Raw genomic sequence first — 16,914 nt, 5'->3', positions numbered from 1 at the left:
AGAGAGAGAGAGAGAGAGAGAGAGAGAGAGAGAGATTGAAGAAGGAAGCTTGTTCTCTTTGCTTGCTTGCTCTTGCTCTCCCTAGCAAGTCCGTTCCTTCATTGGCATTAGAATCCACTTCTTCAGGATTCTGATATGCACTAAAGACCAGCTGAGACATCTGGTTTTGTGGGCTGCACAACTTCTGGATTCTTGAACCTTCCACTGGTAAACAACCACTATTGAACTAGCTGGATCACAGTGGTAAGCCATTCTAACATATATATACATATATACATATATATCATATATATCATATATCATATATATCATATATATCATATATACAAATGTGTATGCATGGGAAATTTACTAGAATTATATATACAAATAATGAAGTAAATAATGAGTATTATACATATTAATTCTACAAGTTCTGTTCCTCTAGAGAACCCTGACTAGTACAAATATTTTATAGGTACATCACAAAAAAAATCTAAATGTTTAATAAGCACTTAAATGAAGGAGTATAATTTGAGTTGGAAGAAATTTATCGTGTAATATTGATGGTCTGATCTCTTTAAGAATGTGTTCCTCAAAAAGCAATGGTCTTACTTCAGTTTTTTATTGCTGAGATAAAACACATGACCAAAAGCAACTTGAATATAAAAGATTTATTTCTGCTTACAAATGTCAGGTCACACTCCATCACTGAGGGAAGTTGTGGCAGAAACCTGGAAACAGAAACTGAAGCAGGGATCCTGGATTGCTCCTTATGACTTGCTCAGACTACTTTCTTATAAAAGTAAGGACCACCAGCCCAGGGGTATCACTGCAATTCCATCATACACCCATTATCTGGATCCACCCACATCAAGGGATCATGATACTATACTAAGGAACTGCCTATAAGCAATCTGATAGAGGCATTTTCTCAGCTGATGTTGCTCTTCCCAGATAACTCTAGCTTGTATCAAATTGACACAAACAAATGAACAACCAGGATAATAGCTATCTGCCCTGTGTCCTTGTGCCCAGAGAAATCATATCTAGGAAAAAAAACAAACAGCTAAGACAAAGAGCTAATGAGCAAAGTTTGAAACAGATGTCTAACAGGCACTTAAAAGCAGCATTTTCTTTTGTCTACGCCTATGGCTAATTTAGCTCTTCATTAAAGTCCCTGGGGTCACATAGTAGATTTGCATGGAGCCTGATGCAACTCTTCAGGTTTTTTTTTCCATGTAGGCATTCCCAGGGAAATTTCTTAGCTTCATTAGACTGTATACACCAGTGGAAAGTGGAAGCTTAAAGAATTCCTGCTTCCAATTTCACAATACCATTATCTTCATGGTAGAATGTCACATTGACTTTCTTTAAAGGTAAGGAAATTTTCTCAGGCTATCTGATATAATTTGCATCCCATTTCCATCTAGATTCTGAGAGGTTACACTAAATGCGACCTTAGTAAATATAAATCAGAAGATTCCCACAGAAACCGAGAATGCTGAAGAACTAACAAAGAGAATGAAAGAGCATGTGACAACAGGAGTCTGAACGACCTAGAAATGCCAGATCTAAATAACGTGTGTGAGAAGAATGTACTTCAGCTGTCACATGGTAATTTGTCTGTGGTCCTTTCTGTTGGAAGACGCAAGCCCTTGGAAAATGAATCATACCTTGTTTTTAGACTTAACTTTCTTATATATAGATAAGAGAAAGCAATTGCATAAGAACATAAATGAGAAATTTGAAAGTCACTTATCAGGATGTTATAATTTGACTTAAAATACTACTAATAGTTCGCAATGTTTGTCTTGTACACTCAAATCAAACCTTAGTGGAAACTACCTTATAGAAAAACGAAGCAGTTTTGAAGACAAGGATGAACATCAGGTTCCAAAGTCTTTCCATATAAGATTATTTTATTTATAACTAATAGAGTGTTAAGAAGAAAGTCACATTGCTCAGAAAAGAAGTACCAGAAGAAAGATAAATTTATAAAGGGGTATAGATCGCCATGAAAATACAACAAAAAGCCTACGAAGGAGTGACTTTGAAAAATATTGTCACATTCTGAAGAAGCAGTAAGAGTTGTAGTCTAGTTTGTCAAAGGGAGTTAATATTATTGCTGCTTGATGACTGCAGAACAATCTAGAAGGAAACACAGATCTCATATCTGAGTTTGTTTGGTTTTGGGTTTTTTGGTTTTTTTTACACCATGGATGAAATTTGACATAAATAGCAACATATTTAATTATGAATTTCATTTTATATTAACATTATATTTAATTAAATAATTAAATATGGAACAACAAGTAGGCTTTACCCACTCTTCTGGCCATTAACAGTACAGTCATGTTGCTCTGCTGATATCCTAGTACTGAGAAAGAACAGATATTAATCAGCTAAAAAGGAAGACAGTCTACACAGAAGTTATTTTCTGAAACCAATTTACATGTGCAGAGGAAATAAGATGCAGTTTTTGGAAATGTATATTAAATCATTTCAAAGGAGAAAATAATATTTGTTTTAATTAGTATTCTATATGATATTACTGAGAAAAATGAAATGTTATCTAATTTAGAGTATTCTGTGTATACATAGGATAAAGGTTTCCAATTCCTAAAAGTCCTTGTTGTCTGTAAGGCTGTATGCTATTCTGCAGCTCCATTTCTACCACTATTTAAGCTGTTATTCTGATAGATACACAAGCATGAATATGAACATATAAAATTATTTTTGAATATGTAATCTAACCTACCATTTTTTTTTGTTTTCTACCAAAATTTTAGTTTCATTACTATTTTTATTAAAGTAAAATATAATTGTGAGATTTAAAATCGTTCGTGAGAAATGAGGCATGAGAATAGTGACAATTTTCCTTTTGATCAGTGAAACCCATACAGTTGTATGCCTTGCCAGGGAGTTTTCCATGAGGTCAATGGGTTGTCTAGAATTGATAGAAACCAGGTCCAAGGTAGTTGACAGTAGCAGAATAAAACAAGCTAATAGATGAAGACACCACCTGTTTGTTTTTGTCTTGCTTTCACAGTATAAATTGTCAATGTGAAATAGATGCTTGGTCTTAGAAGTGTGAATTGCAACAGAGACAGAATATCTTCTACCTAACATCATTTAAGAATTCCTTATCTGCTTCAAGGTTATCAACCTAGGTAGTATCCTTCCAGAAGCATGTTACCCCTCAATGACACACAGACTCTTAAATTCCTCCTTATCGGGATCCCTGGACTACAGAAGAGTCACATCTGAGTGTCCGTTCCTTTCTCCTTTGTGTACCTTCTCTCTTTCCTAGGTATCGTTATAGTCCTCTTTTTTTATCAAGACAGAACAAAACCTCCACAAGCCCATGTATTTCTTCCTTTCCATGCTCTCCATCTCAGACCTGGGGCTGTCCCTCTCTTCCTTACCCACCACCTTGGGGTTATTCTTGCTTGGAATTCATGAAATTCATGCAGCTGCATGCTTTGCCCAGGAGGTTTTCATCCACTTGTTCACAGTCACTGAAGCTTCTGTGCTGTCTGTAATGGCATTTGATCGATACGTGGCCATTCACAGCCCTTTGAAATACAGCACAATCCTAACCAGCTCCAGAGTTATCAGAATCGGGGTCTCTCTGACTTCCAAGAACGTTCTTTTGATCCTTCCACTGCCCTTTCTCTTGCAAAGACTGAATTACTGTCACCGAAACCTGCTCTCACACTCCTACTGTCTCCATCAAGATGTCATGAAGCTTGCCTGTTCTGACAATAGAATCAATGTTATCTATGGATTGTGTGATGCACTTTCTACTATGTTGGATTTGGTATTTATTATCTTCTCCTACATAATGATCTTAAAGACAGTTTTGGGGATTGGAACCCCTAGAGAGCAGTTCAAGGCTCTCAACACCTGCTTTTCTCACATTTGTGCTGTGCTCATCTTCTATGTGCCCATGCTGAGTGCAGCCATGCTCCACCATTTTGCCAAAAATGTGTCTCCTCTAACCCACATCCTCATGGCTGATGTTTTCCTCCTGGTACCACCCCTGATGAATCCCATTGTATATTGTGTAAAAACCCGTCAAATCGGAGAAAAGATTTTGAGGAAACTTTGTTCAAAAAGAAGCTGATTCAAGGAAGAAGAAAGCAAATAAACATGTAGTAATCAAATAGAATGAATGTTTAGCTGGGGTGAAGCATGATACACAGAACCATGTTGAGTAGGAATGAGATGAATTCCCCTAGTATCTCAGTCAGATGATGCTTAGGATCCTGGGATCATTTTTACCTCATTCAGAGACCAGAGGATAGATGAGTCATGGTGTTCAGCATGGTGGGTATTCTTAGTGTCTGTTAGATATTACACAGAGCAGATGTCTCATGATGTTCAATACATTGAGTTTCCTTAGCACCAGACTGCTCTCGAGACTCCTAGATTGTACAATGGATAACTGAACCATAAAGGAATATTGGAAGACTGTGGTCCCTCCTTTTAAAAATATTTACCAATAAATAATGTGAAAATATCTATATATGTTCCCATTCTAAAATCATTCTTCTACATTCTTTGGGAGAAAATAAAGGCCACTATCCAAGAGAAGGGCTAGGGGTTCTTATTTATATTTTTTAATGTTGCTTGTGTTGCTGGGTGACTCTGGTTTGTTCCAGGATACTCTGCCTGTATATATACACATGCTTTTATTCTTTTATGTTTTGAGATTATAAGTTCATCCTTTTTTATTATTTAACCTTTTTTACAGCCCAGTCTTTATCCCCCTTCCTGTCTGCCCTCTGACTGTTCCACATCCCATAATTCCTTCCCATGCCCCCCATCTCCAAGAAGATGTCCTCACCCATACACTCCCACCCCACTAGACCTCCCCACTCCTAACTTGAGGGTTAGATGCATCTTCTCTCACTGAGTCAAGACCTGGTAGTCCACTGCTGTATATGTGTTGGGGACCTACCAGCTGATGTATGCTGCCTGATTGGTGACTCAGCATCAGAGCAATCTTGGGGGTCCAGGTTAGTTGAGACTGCTGGTCTTCCTATAGGGTCACCTCCTCCTCAGCTTCTTCCACCTTTTCCCTAATTCAACCACAGGGAGAAGGAGCTTCTGTCCATTGGTTGGGTATAAATATCTGCATTTGACTCTTTCAGCTGCCTATTGGGCCTTTTATAGGGTAGTCATGCTGGGCTCTGAGCCTAGCTTCTACTGAATTCTCTTTCCTTCTTCCCAATCCTCCGTTGTATCTCTCCTTACTCTCTTTCAAATTCTTGACCTCTTTTTTTTTTAATAGCTGTTACAAATATATGTAAATATCTATACAGACAGCAGGAAAGAAGGCTTCCCCCAGGGAAGAGCACACCAACTGGTTATCCAAAATCAAATGAAAACATGTACACAATTTTAACAACTATAGATTGTCAGCATATTTAGATATAAATTTTAAACTAATAGAACTATTGTTTATTACTATTAACAAAAGTTATTTTATTATTCACTGTTTCCCTATGTAGGCCAATCAGGACTCAGAATCTCTTGCCTTTCCCTCCTGATGCTAGAGTTTACAGTGTGCACCATTATCAATACCTTCATGGTTATCTTAAGAATAACAAATGGCCATGCTGCATTTTTATATTTATTTTCATGAAAGTGTATACTAGATAAATCAAAGCCATCAAAAAGCTGAGAAAGTAGCTATGAATTCTGTTCAACAGACCAAGAATAAGTCAAGGACAAGGAAAATAACATTTAACTTAAACACAGATCCATGTTCCAGGCTGCATAACACTACACTCAAAACTTAGCAACATACAAGAAGAATCATCCAGTTGCTCAAAGTTTTGTAATTTGTGTGCAGCTTAGCAGGTATACTCATCTATAGTCTACATGAAAATAACTGGGCATATTCTCTGGGGCTAGAAGATACACATCCAAAGCAGTTCACTTCTGTAGCTGCTGCTTAGTACTGGTGCCATAGCTAAATGTAATCAAGTCTATTTCCATAATTTAACCTCTAAATACAATTTATCCACATACCCTGAGATTCTAAGTATACTAATGTAGCTGGATTCCAGAACAATAACACAAGGTATTGTATTCCAAGAAACAGTATGGAAACTTCCAGTTCTGTAAGAGACTGTACTGTATTCACATGTATACACTCACTTCTTCATTCATTTGTCATGTGGTAATAATGAAGCTCTTCAAAACTGGAGAAGTGATTTCCATTTCTAAGAACAGTGATAAATCCTATGGAGCTGCCTTTATGCTACCACAGGTCAATACTACTATCAGGCCCAAAAGTCAGTAGTCCACACCACTGCTCCTATTTCTGTGTCTCTGACATTTCTTTTGCTTTTTCTCTCTGACCAAAACTGTTGATGCCCAGAACACCTGGCCAAGGGGGTTGAACAGGAATCCCCAAATAACACATGCTCTTACCAATACTACAGATTTCTCTCTATCAAACTGACATTCCATAAGAAGAGGTAGAAAGAAAATACAATGACCCGTCATGTTGAAAGTATTTGAGAGATCAGGAATTCAAAGCCCATACAAAAACATAATAAAAGAAATTTACTGCAAACCAACATACAATATCAAATTAAATGGAGAGATACTTGAAGCAATTCCACTAAAGTCAGGGACAAGACAAGGATGCTCACTCTCCCCACATATATTCAAAATAGTACTTGAAGTTCTACCTAGAACAATAAGACAACAAAAGGAGATCAAGGGGATACAAATTGGCAAACAAGAAGTAAAGGTATCACTATTTGCAGATGACATGATAGTATACACAAGCAACTCCAAAAATTCTACCAGAGAACTTCTATAGCTGCTAAACAACTTCAGCAAAATGTCAGAATATAAAATTAACTCAAATAAATCTGTAGCCTTCCTTTATACAAATGATAAACGGGCTGAGAAAGAAATTAGGGAAACAACTCACTTCACAATAGCCACAAATAATATAAAATATCTTGAAGTAACACTAACCAAACAAGTGAATGATCTGTGTGACTAGAACTTCAAGTCTCTCAGGAAAGAAATCTAAGATCTCAGAAAATTGAGAAATTTCCCATGCTCATGGATTGACAGAATTAACTTAGTAAAAATGGCCATCCTATGAAAAGCAATCCACAAATTCAATGTGATCCTTATCAAGATCCCAAAACAATTCTTCAAAGACAAGGAAAGAGTAATTCTCAAATTCATCTGGGAAAAGCAAAACACCCAGAATAGTGAAAATAATTCTTAACAATAAAAGAACTTTGGGAGGAATCAGCATTCCTGACCTCAAGCTCTCCTACAAAGAAGTAGTAGGAAAAACTGCATGGTATTGGTACAGAGACAGACAGGTTGAACAATGGAATAGAATTGGAGACCCAGAAATAAAACCACACACTTATGAACACTTGATCTTTGACAAAGAAACCAAACATATTCTCTGAAAAAAAAAAGCATCTTCAATAAATGGTGCTGGTCTAACTGGCCATCTGCAGGTAGAAAAATGAAAATATATCCATAATTGTCACCCTGCACAGAGCTCAATTCCAAGTGGATCAAGGACCTCAACATAAAACCAGATACACTGAATCTAATGGAAGAGAATGTGGGAAAGAGCCTTGAACTCGTTGGCAAAGGGGAGATTTCCTAAAAACAACTCTAATAGCTCATGCTCTAAGATCAATAATTGATAAATGGGACCTCATGAAACTGGAAGCTTCTGTAAGGCAAAGGATATAGTCAGTAGGACAAATTGGCAACCTACAGATTGGGGGAAAATGTTCACTAACCCCACATTTGATAGAGGGCTAATATCCAAAGTACATAAAGAATTCAAGATGCTAACAACCAAAACACCAAACAACCCAATCAAAAATGTGGTATACAACTAACCAGAGAATTCACGACAGAGTAATCTCGAATGGCTAAGAAGCAGCACGTAAAGAAATATTCAACGTCCTTAGTGATCAGGGAAATGCAACTCAAAAGGACCCTGAAATTTCACATTACACCAATCAGAATGGCTAAGGTCAAAAACTTAGGTGACAGTACATGTTGGTGAGGATGTGGAGAAAGAGGAACACTCCTCCATTGCTGGTGGAATTGCAAACTGGTACAACCACTCTGGAAATCAATCTGGAGATTCCTCAGAAAATTGGAAATAGATCTACCTGAAGATCCAGGTATACCACTCTTGGGCATATACCCAAAAGATGCCCCACCATGCCACAGAAGCACATGTTCCACTATTTTCATAGTGGGCTTGTTTGTGGTAGCCAGAAGCTGGAAACAACCTAGATGTCCCACAACAGAAGAATTGATACAAAAAATGTGGTTCATTTACTCAATGGAGTACTACTTGGCTATTAAGGGCGAGGATATCCTGAGTTTTGTAGGCAAATGCATGGAACTAGAAAATATCCTGAGTGAGGTAACTCAGATCCAAAAGGACATGGATGGTATGTACTCACTAATAAGTAGATATTAGTCAAAAAAGTAAAGAATACCCAGGATACAATCCACAGAACTCAAAAAGATTAACAAGGATGCCTCAATCCCACTTGGGGGTGGAGGGAGAAAGCAATCATAGGATGGGGGAGGGGAGAGAGGGAGGAAACTGGTGGAAAGGGGGACAGGGAGCAAAAGAGGGGAACATGATCAGGTATTGGGAAGGGGAACCAGACTGAAGCCCTCAGGGCTAGCAAAAAGAGAGGAAACAGGCAACCTCGGAAGATAGGGGGTGACAGGACCCTCCAGAATGTACCAGAGACCTGGGATGTGAAAACTCTCAGGACTCAAAGGGAGGGACCTTAGATGAAATTCCCTATAGTGGGGAGAGGGAACTTGTAGAGCCCACCTCCAGCAGAAAGACAGGGCATCAAATGAGGGATGAGGTTGCCTACCCAAGGTCAAAAACTGACCCATAATTGCTCCTGTCTGAGAACTTCAGGGACAAAAATGGAGAAGAGCCTGAGGGAAAGGAGGTCCAGTGACAAGCCCAAATTGGGATCCAGTTCAAGGAGAGGCCCCATGGCCTGACCCTATTACTGAGGCTATGGTGTGCTAACTAAAAGGGGCCTATCATGACTGCCCTCCAAAAGGCCCAACAAGCAGCTGAAAGAGTTAGATGCAGATATTTACAGCCAACCATTGGACAGAAGCTGCTGACTCCTATGGTTGAATTAGGGAAAAGCTAGAAGAAGTTGAGGAGGAGGAGGACTCTGTAGGAAGACCAGCAGTCTCAACTAACCTGGACCCCCAAGATCTTTCAGACACTGGACCACCAACCAGGCATCATACACCAGCTGATATGAGGCCACCAACACATATACAGCGGACTGCTGGGTCTGGACTCAGTCAGAGAACATGCACCTAACCCTCAAGAGCTGGAGGCCCCAGGAAGTGGGGAAGTTTGGTGGGTTGAGGGGTTGGGATTAGGGGACATCCTTGTAGAGATGGGGGGAGTGGTATGGGATGTGGAACAGTCAGAGGGTAGACAGGGAAGGGGGTTAATTCTGGACTGTGAAAAAAGATTAAACAAAATTTTTCAAAAAAAGGGCTGGAGAGATGGCTCAGCAGTTAAGAGAACTGACTGCTCTTCCAGGTCCTGAGTTCAATTCCTAGCTACCACATGGTGTCTCACAACCATCTGTAATGGGATCAGATACCCTCTTCTGGTATATCTGAAGGCAGCAAGAGTGAACTCACATTAAATAAATAAATAAATAAATAAATAAATAAATAAATAAATAAATAAATAAATCTTTAAAAAGAAGAAGAAGAAAAGAAAGAAGGTCCTCTAAATTAACATAAGCAAAGTCCATATGAATCCACAAAGTCTAAAGCAGAGTGCACTGAACTTACATAGTTTATAACAAGTGGATTTCTGATTCTTAGGCTCTTTTCCTTCTGTTCATCTTGTCTGGTTTCAATGTGATAGTTGTATTTTATCCCATTATATGTTATTTTGTTATAGTTTTTTTGAATGAATGAATGAATGAATGAATGAAAACCTAGCCACTAGAATAAAGGTTAACAATTATACCTGCTGAGAGAGAGAAAAAAAAATCAGTTTTCTCCAATGGAGTGATACTGGGTATGTCAACTACTCTATGGCAGACCTAATGTAAGGAAGTAGTTGACCAACATATACTGGACTATATTTTGTGTGCATGTTTGTGGATGTCTGTCTCTATGTAGGTGAGGGCAGGTGAAATATAAGGCTAAAGACTGTGATTGGGCAATGGAAAAGGAAGACAGGGCTAAGAGTTTTAGATGGAGAGGACAGAGGAGGACAAGAGAAGATGGAGGATGAGCATGAAGAACCCAATATAGCCACAGGTAGTTATAAATATCATAAAAGATCATAGAATAATATAGGGCAATTTGTCCAATCTAGGTGGGCAGCTTGTATCGATATCAATTGAGCTTTGAGTTCTTTGAATTAGCTTTTTGTGGGTTGAGAATATACTGATATAAATCTGACAGATAAATTACAAGCCTCTAGAGTTTTGATTATACTTGGTTATGCAGATTTGTGACAGCTAGCCATAGGGGGTGAATGACTGGAAAAACATCTGTTCAGCAGCAGGCGAATAACTAGAAGTTGAATACACCACTGCATGGGGACACAGGAGCAGGGAGACTACCACGGCTGGCAGTTGTTTTAATTATTACATGCTACATGTGTTTTGTTTGGTGTTCTGTTTCTCTTTGGGGGAGGAGTTTTATTTTGTTTCCTTGGTTTTATTGTTCTATTGGGTTTTCGGGTTTTTTTTTTTTTTTTTCAAAAAGACCTAAAGTTGTATGAGTAGGGATAGAAGGTATGGAAGGATTTGGGAGAAGGGAAGAATATGATAAATATATATTTAAATTTAAAAATTGTTTAAGTAATAAAAGTATAATAAGAAAGAAGTTAACTGTCCTTAAGATAAATTCAGTAATTCAAGCTATCTTTTGATAATTTCCCGTTAGCTTAGAAGAAGCTTAGTCAGAAGAATATGATGTTACTCAGATTTCAATAGAGCTGTTAATACAGATTACTCAAAAATTAGCCAGCATTCTGCAAAGATGTGCTTAGGGTTCAAAAGCAAGACTGGAGAAACAATACATCCAGCTTCCCAGGGAGATCTCACTTGGTCTCTTTGTGATACACTTGGCTCCATTCCTCACCTAGCTAGTGCCCACCTCTTACACACTTCAATTGACAGGTACACTTAATCTCTGTGATATACTCAGTAGGGACAAGCCACATAGAGAACAGCTTTTATCTTCATCATCATTAATCTCCATAAATCTTCCCATCACATGTACCCACCCTTTCTGTCTATACTCAGGGCCTCGTTAATATCAATCAGCTCTGTCCGTGTTGTTCGAACAGGGGAAGAGAAGTTTTACACACTAAGGGAACGGCTTACTACCCTATTCTTTGCATATATCAGTTCCTAGATAATAACCTGGTTATTATCATCCTGTGTCCATCAGGCTCAGAAAATGAATGAATGTATTAAAAGGATACAAGTGACCACTAGATAGTAATTTATTCCCATTTTTATTGCAGTGTTCCTTTATCATTAATATTGTATTATTAATACTCAAACTGTCCACAGATGTCATGTGCTATGACCAAATTTTTAAAAAGTCTGTTTCCATGAATGGAGCTGAATCAACTATATGATTTTCCAGAGGGGACTCTATCACAAAGAAAGGTAAACTATCACTGTGAACATGAGCATATGTGTTTGAGTCATGTCGGTCAACTCTCCAATGGCAGTTGTACCTCTTTAAAGAATTGCAACCCTAACTAAGTTTGCTTGGTCTGTTTCTTAAGATGCAGATAATCATAAACAATAACCAGGGCTATTGTGAGAGCTAAATTAGTTTATTTTAAAACATCTAATTTTGGGCCTAGCAATTTAATCACCCAATATATAATTCTTATGATTGACATTTTAAAAAAGACTATTCCTGCTCGCTACTGATGAGGATATTGCTGAGTATGATTTGAAGAAATTGTGGGGTCTTAATGAACTAACACCTTAAAAATAGAAAATATAAATTTGTGGGATGTAGAATTCCCACACATTCCAGGCTGTACAGAGTTCTTTAATAGTTACTCTGTTTGATAGCTAGAGAGTGTATATCGTTTTGGTTCTGTTCATGTATCAGCTTCAGCTCCAGACTCCTGTTTTCCTATTAAATACTCAATTTTAAAAATGAAAGCAAGCCAGGCATGGTGGCACACGCCTTTAATCCCAGCACTCGGGAGGCAGAGGCAGGCGGATTTCTGAGTTCGAGGCCAGCTTGGTCTACAGAGTGAGTTCAGGACAGTCAGGGCTACACAGAGAAACCCTGACTCAACCCCCCCCCAAAAAAAAATAAAAATAAATGAAAGCAACAATAATCTGATTGTGTCATATCAGAAAGGAGGGGTGCAAATATGTCTCTTAAGAGTATGGCCTCTGTAGTGTGGGCGTCAGCCAAGAATCACTCTATTGTGCCACTTGACACTGAAACAAATAAAAATGTTTTATAAGATCAAAATACACTAACAAAAACAGGCTAGATAGGCCCTCTTGCTCTCAGTAGGTCTGACTTTCATAGTCAGTATTAAAAACTTAAAATCACACTAACATGGTGAGCCTAATCTTTGCCCAGAGACAAGACAGAGGTATCCCTTCAACACTGGCCTCTTTTCCTTGATACTTATTTCAGCCCCTCCCCAGTGCACCACTAACAGCCTACAAACTGTATGGGGAGTTATCAGCCACAGCTAAGATCCCCAAGGAGCAGCTTTAGACACTTTAAAAAGATCAGGCATTTCAAACAGGAACTGCTTATTTGTCTTGTAGCCAATCTGCCACAGAACTTGAGTTTTTAGTTGAAGTATGCCATCCAAGTCATTTTCTCTACGGCTGTCATTGTTCAGGTATGTTACAGACAGAGTCACAGAGAGAGCAGCTAGGAGCAGAGAAGACTGCACACCTAGAGCATATACTGAGCTCTCGCTCTCTCTCCTAGCTCCACATCATGTTAGTGAAGAAGGTTCTGAATGGAACATGTGCAGACATGGGACAGGAAATTTAGTCCTCTCTGAGTTACTGTGTATGCTTTTTATAAAAAGTAATGTTCACCTTTTACTTACTCTCTCATTTCTTTTCTTGGAATTGTAATTGCTACCTTTCCCACTTAAACTTCTGTTGTGAAAGTTAATTACTACAGTGAATTTTGTTCATAAGGCAGGATGATCCTTCTGTATCTGAAGATAGAGGGAGGATAAAGATGACCCAGTAATGTCTCTTTTTTTCTCAAACTCTTAAATGAATCTGAGTAGGATGGATAAAAACAGGCTTCACCAGGAATTTCTGTTGGCCACACAAATACTTCTCTTTTTAGTGCATCTTCCTCAAGCTGATGATTCTCCCTCAAAGTGATTTTCTTTTTGACATTTTCTCCCTTGATCAGAGATGATCTTGCACCACTGCCCAGCCACTGGCACTATGCTCTCCAAATCCCCTATCCATGCCTCTGTTCCTCTCCTCCTCCCTCTGCAAGCTTCCACTTATCTCTTGCATTCATCCCATTTATACTATCTTTCTTTATAGTGGTCTCTTGTTTTCCTTTAGGAGTCATGAAGTAATAAGGTTAATATCAAATTAACTTTTCATTAATGTTTATATTAATTTACAATATGTGTGGCAAAACTGGAGGGAGAATTGTATGCTTTTAATTATTTTCTTATGTCCTCTTATATTATGAGAGTGTAAGGCTATCCTTATCTCTCTATATTTTTCTTTTCTTTAAATGTTTCTGATAGCCACACTGACCTACAAATTTTCTTTTAAGAAAAAATCATATAGAATGTTCTCACTTATTCTCTGTTGCCCAACAAGAATAAGTTATGTGATTATCAGTTTATGAAAGCCTTCTATGAATCAGTAGGACTTCACACTACAGTATTTTTGAATGATCCTTCATTATCGTTTATGCAATTAAGTTGTAGCTAGATCTTGTTTATATTGTACCATTTCCCTTATGACTCTCTTCTCTGATCATTATTCATCTAACATTATGCTTATCTTCATTTCAACATTACTAGAGCTATGATCTAATCCCCACAGTCTGCTTTCCACAGTCTATCTCCTAGCAATTTTTTCATAGAAATGACAGCTGCCTTGTAGCACACTCTTACTTAGACTGAACACACACACACACACCTCACATATGTGTTTCCTCACTATTATTTTCCACCTTGGTTCATTTACTGTTATTTGTATGATGTAAATTGGATATTTACATATACAGACTTATTCAAGGTAAAGAATTTACTAGTCACTAAATTTAATTTTGAATTGCTCCATTCTTTTAACAACTACTTTTCTTGCAACAGCAGTATCAACATGAAAAAACAACACTCACTCTGGATTTAACCATGGTTTGGATTTCATGTTCAACTCTTTCCTGCTTGATAAACTTAACCCAGATTTTTATGTCTTTGTCAGTGTTCCTCCATGTACATTTGGGTCCTAAGAATAGAACCTCTGTTACAGAATTAATGTCATAGTTGACTGACATGCATCTAGTAAAATAACATATGGCAAACACTTCATTAAATATTGTATTCCTGTGATGGATAATAACTAGTCAATCTACACTTGTCTGCATGGGGGACAACTGAGTGTTTTGCAATGTAATTTGTTCTGAAGAAAGAGCAAAAATAGTCCTGATCAGATATTATAGGCAACTATGCCAAGATATCATATTAATCCAAGCCCAGGAGGCAAAGCTCACTCTAAGCTGAGTTTTTTTTTTTATTGCAGGCAATAGATTAGAGGCTCCCTTTGGTCATTTCAGCTATCTTTCCTTTCTTTTTGCATCCAAATTGATCCTCATCTCTTCTCTACTATTTCTACATCAAGGCCTGGTTTATCCAGTCTAATTCTGGAGTTAATCTCTCCTGGTACATCTCAGACTTCTCTCTCTCTCTCTCTCTCTCTCTCTCTCTCTCTCTCTCTCTCTCTCTCTCTCTCTCTCTCTCTCTCTCTCTCTCTCTCTCTCTCTCTCTCTCTCCCTCTCTCCCTCTCCCTCTCTCTCTCCTACAATAATTTTCTTGGGCCTCAGCCTCTAAAGTTGTGGTTCTCAACCTTCCTAATGATTTGACCTTAGATGCCTGTAATTCTGTACAATTGCATGTAATCATAGAAGGTGTAAATTGAATATCAGCTGAAGAGCTATGGAGTTTAGGGAGTTGTTATCTATGTTGTGTGGGAAATTTTCAATGTATGTATATTTGAAAACAATTTACACTTCCAGAAATAACCCTTCACCAACACATCTGAATGTTAACCAAGCTAAACTTGGTTGAAACTCTTTGGTCCTTGGTGCCCTATCTGGGGTTACTAAATAGTTGTTCACTATCTTCCCAGGAAACTAATACAATACTCCCTAAAAGTTGCTATATAGGTTCAGGAAAAGTTTCACTCTGTTTATAAGCTTCAAGTTCAGGGATTGGTGCCAACAAATATCTATTAAACACTATTTTAGATCTCCTCTATAGTATAGAAAACTTGTAATAAAACAAAACACTCAGACAAGTTAATATGTTTGAAGGTACACAGTGTACAGCTAACCCTAGTAGATATTTCTTCAGTGTCTTATAGTTTGAGTTCTTCCTGCTTATGAGATTCTTGTGAAAGTTTCCGTTATTAAATAGAAAACATTCTAAAAGATAAACAGACCACAAAGTGATTATAAGATTGCCCCATTGAGTCTTAGAGAGGCCAACTCTAGAGGACATGGTGCCATAAGGCTAAATTTTATAGAATAGAAAGGTATAGCAACCCGTCATGATAATTCACCCTGTCACTCTTCTTGACTCCTTAGTCCTGAATTTTTAGATGACAGAGGATCCAGTTCTATCACTCACTTACATGGAAAATATTTTCTGCCTTAGGTTGGTGTTTATAAGATTATAAAGCCATGGTCATCCTTTACAACAGCAGCCTCCAAAAAGCCACTTTCTTCCTGACAGGCTTTCAAGGTCTGGAAGAATTCCATGGCTGGATCTCCATTCCCTTCTGCTCCATCTACTTAATAGTCATTTTAGGAAATCTCACCATTCTCCATGTCATCCGGACTGATGCCACGCTCCATGAACCTATGTACTATTTCTTGGCTATGCTGGCCCTCACAGACTTGGGACTCTGTCTCTCCACACTGCCCACTGTGCTGGGAATCTTCTGGTTTGATGCCAGAGAGATCGGTATTCCTGCCTGCTTTACTCAGCTATTCTTCATCCACACCTTGTCTTTAGTGGAGTCATCGGTTCTACTGTCTATGTCCTTCGACCGCTATGTAGCAATTTGCAACCCACTGCGTTATTCTACCATCCTGACGCCCAGAAGGATTGTGAAGATGGGGCTGAGCTCAGTACTCAGAAGTGCACTCCTCATTCTCCCATTACCATTCCTCCTTAAACGCTTCCATTATTGCCGCTCCCACGTGTTAGCCCATGCCTACTGTCTGCATCTGGAGATCATGAAACTAGCCTGCTCCAGCATCATTGTCAATCATATCTATGGGCTCTTTGTTGTGGCCTGCACTGTGGGTGTAGACTCCCTGCTCATATTCCTCTCATACACCCTCATCCTCCATGCTGTACTAGGCAAAGCCTCCCGTCAGGAGCGCCTCCGTGCTCTCAACACCTGTATCTCTCATATCTGTGCAGTACTGCTTTTCTACATCCCCATGATTGGCTTATCCCTTGTGCATCGCTTTGGTGAGCACCTTCCCCGCATTGTACATCTTCTGATGTCATATGTGTATCTATTGGTACCACCCCTCATGAACCCCATTGTCTACAGCATCAAGACCAAGCAAATACGACAGCGTATCATCAAGAAGTTTGAGTTTATAAAGTAA

The 16,914-nt window shown here is 38.5% G+C and overlaps 1 protein-coding gene and 1 pseudogene across 1 annotated transcript; both read left to right on the top strand.

Moving 5' to 3' along the window:
* Positions 1-3,171: 3,171 nt before the first annotated feature.
* On the top strand, positions 3,172-4,108 carry LOC110299196 (annotated as a pseudogene).
* An 11,864-nt stretch (positions 4,109-15,972) lies between these two features.
* On the top strand, positions 15,973-16,914 carry LOC110298821 (olfactory receptor 51G1). Its single transcript, XM_021168303.1, has one exon. The coding sequence runs from the start codon at positions 15,973-15,975 to the stop codon at positions 16,912-16,914; it is 942 nt and encodes a 313-aa protein (XP_021023962.1).

This window comes from Mus caroli, chromosome 7 (genome assembly GCF_900094665.2).
Source record: "Mus caroli chromosome 7, CAROLI_EIJ_v1.1, whole genome shotgun sequence".
In the NCBI taxonomy this organism is placed as follows: Eukaryota; Metazoa; Chordata; class Mammalia; order Rodentia; family Muridae; genus Mus; species Mus caroli.
Note: the sequence above shows the minus strand (reverse complement) of the source record. Positions and strands in the feature narration are given on the sequence as shown.

Bases quoted from the DNA above. Each gene is read 5' to 3' on its own strand.
- LOC110298821 (XM_021168303.1), top strand. From the start codon at position 15,973: ATGGTCATCCTTTACAACAGCAGCCTCCAAAAAGCCACTTTCTTCCTG.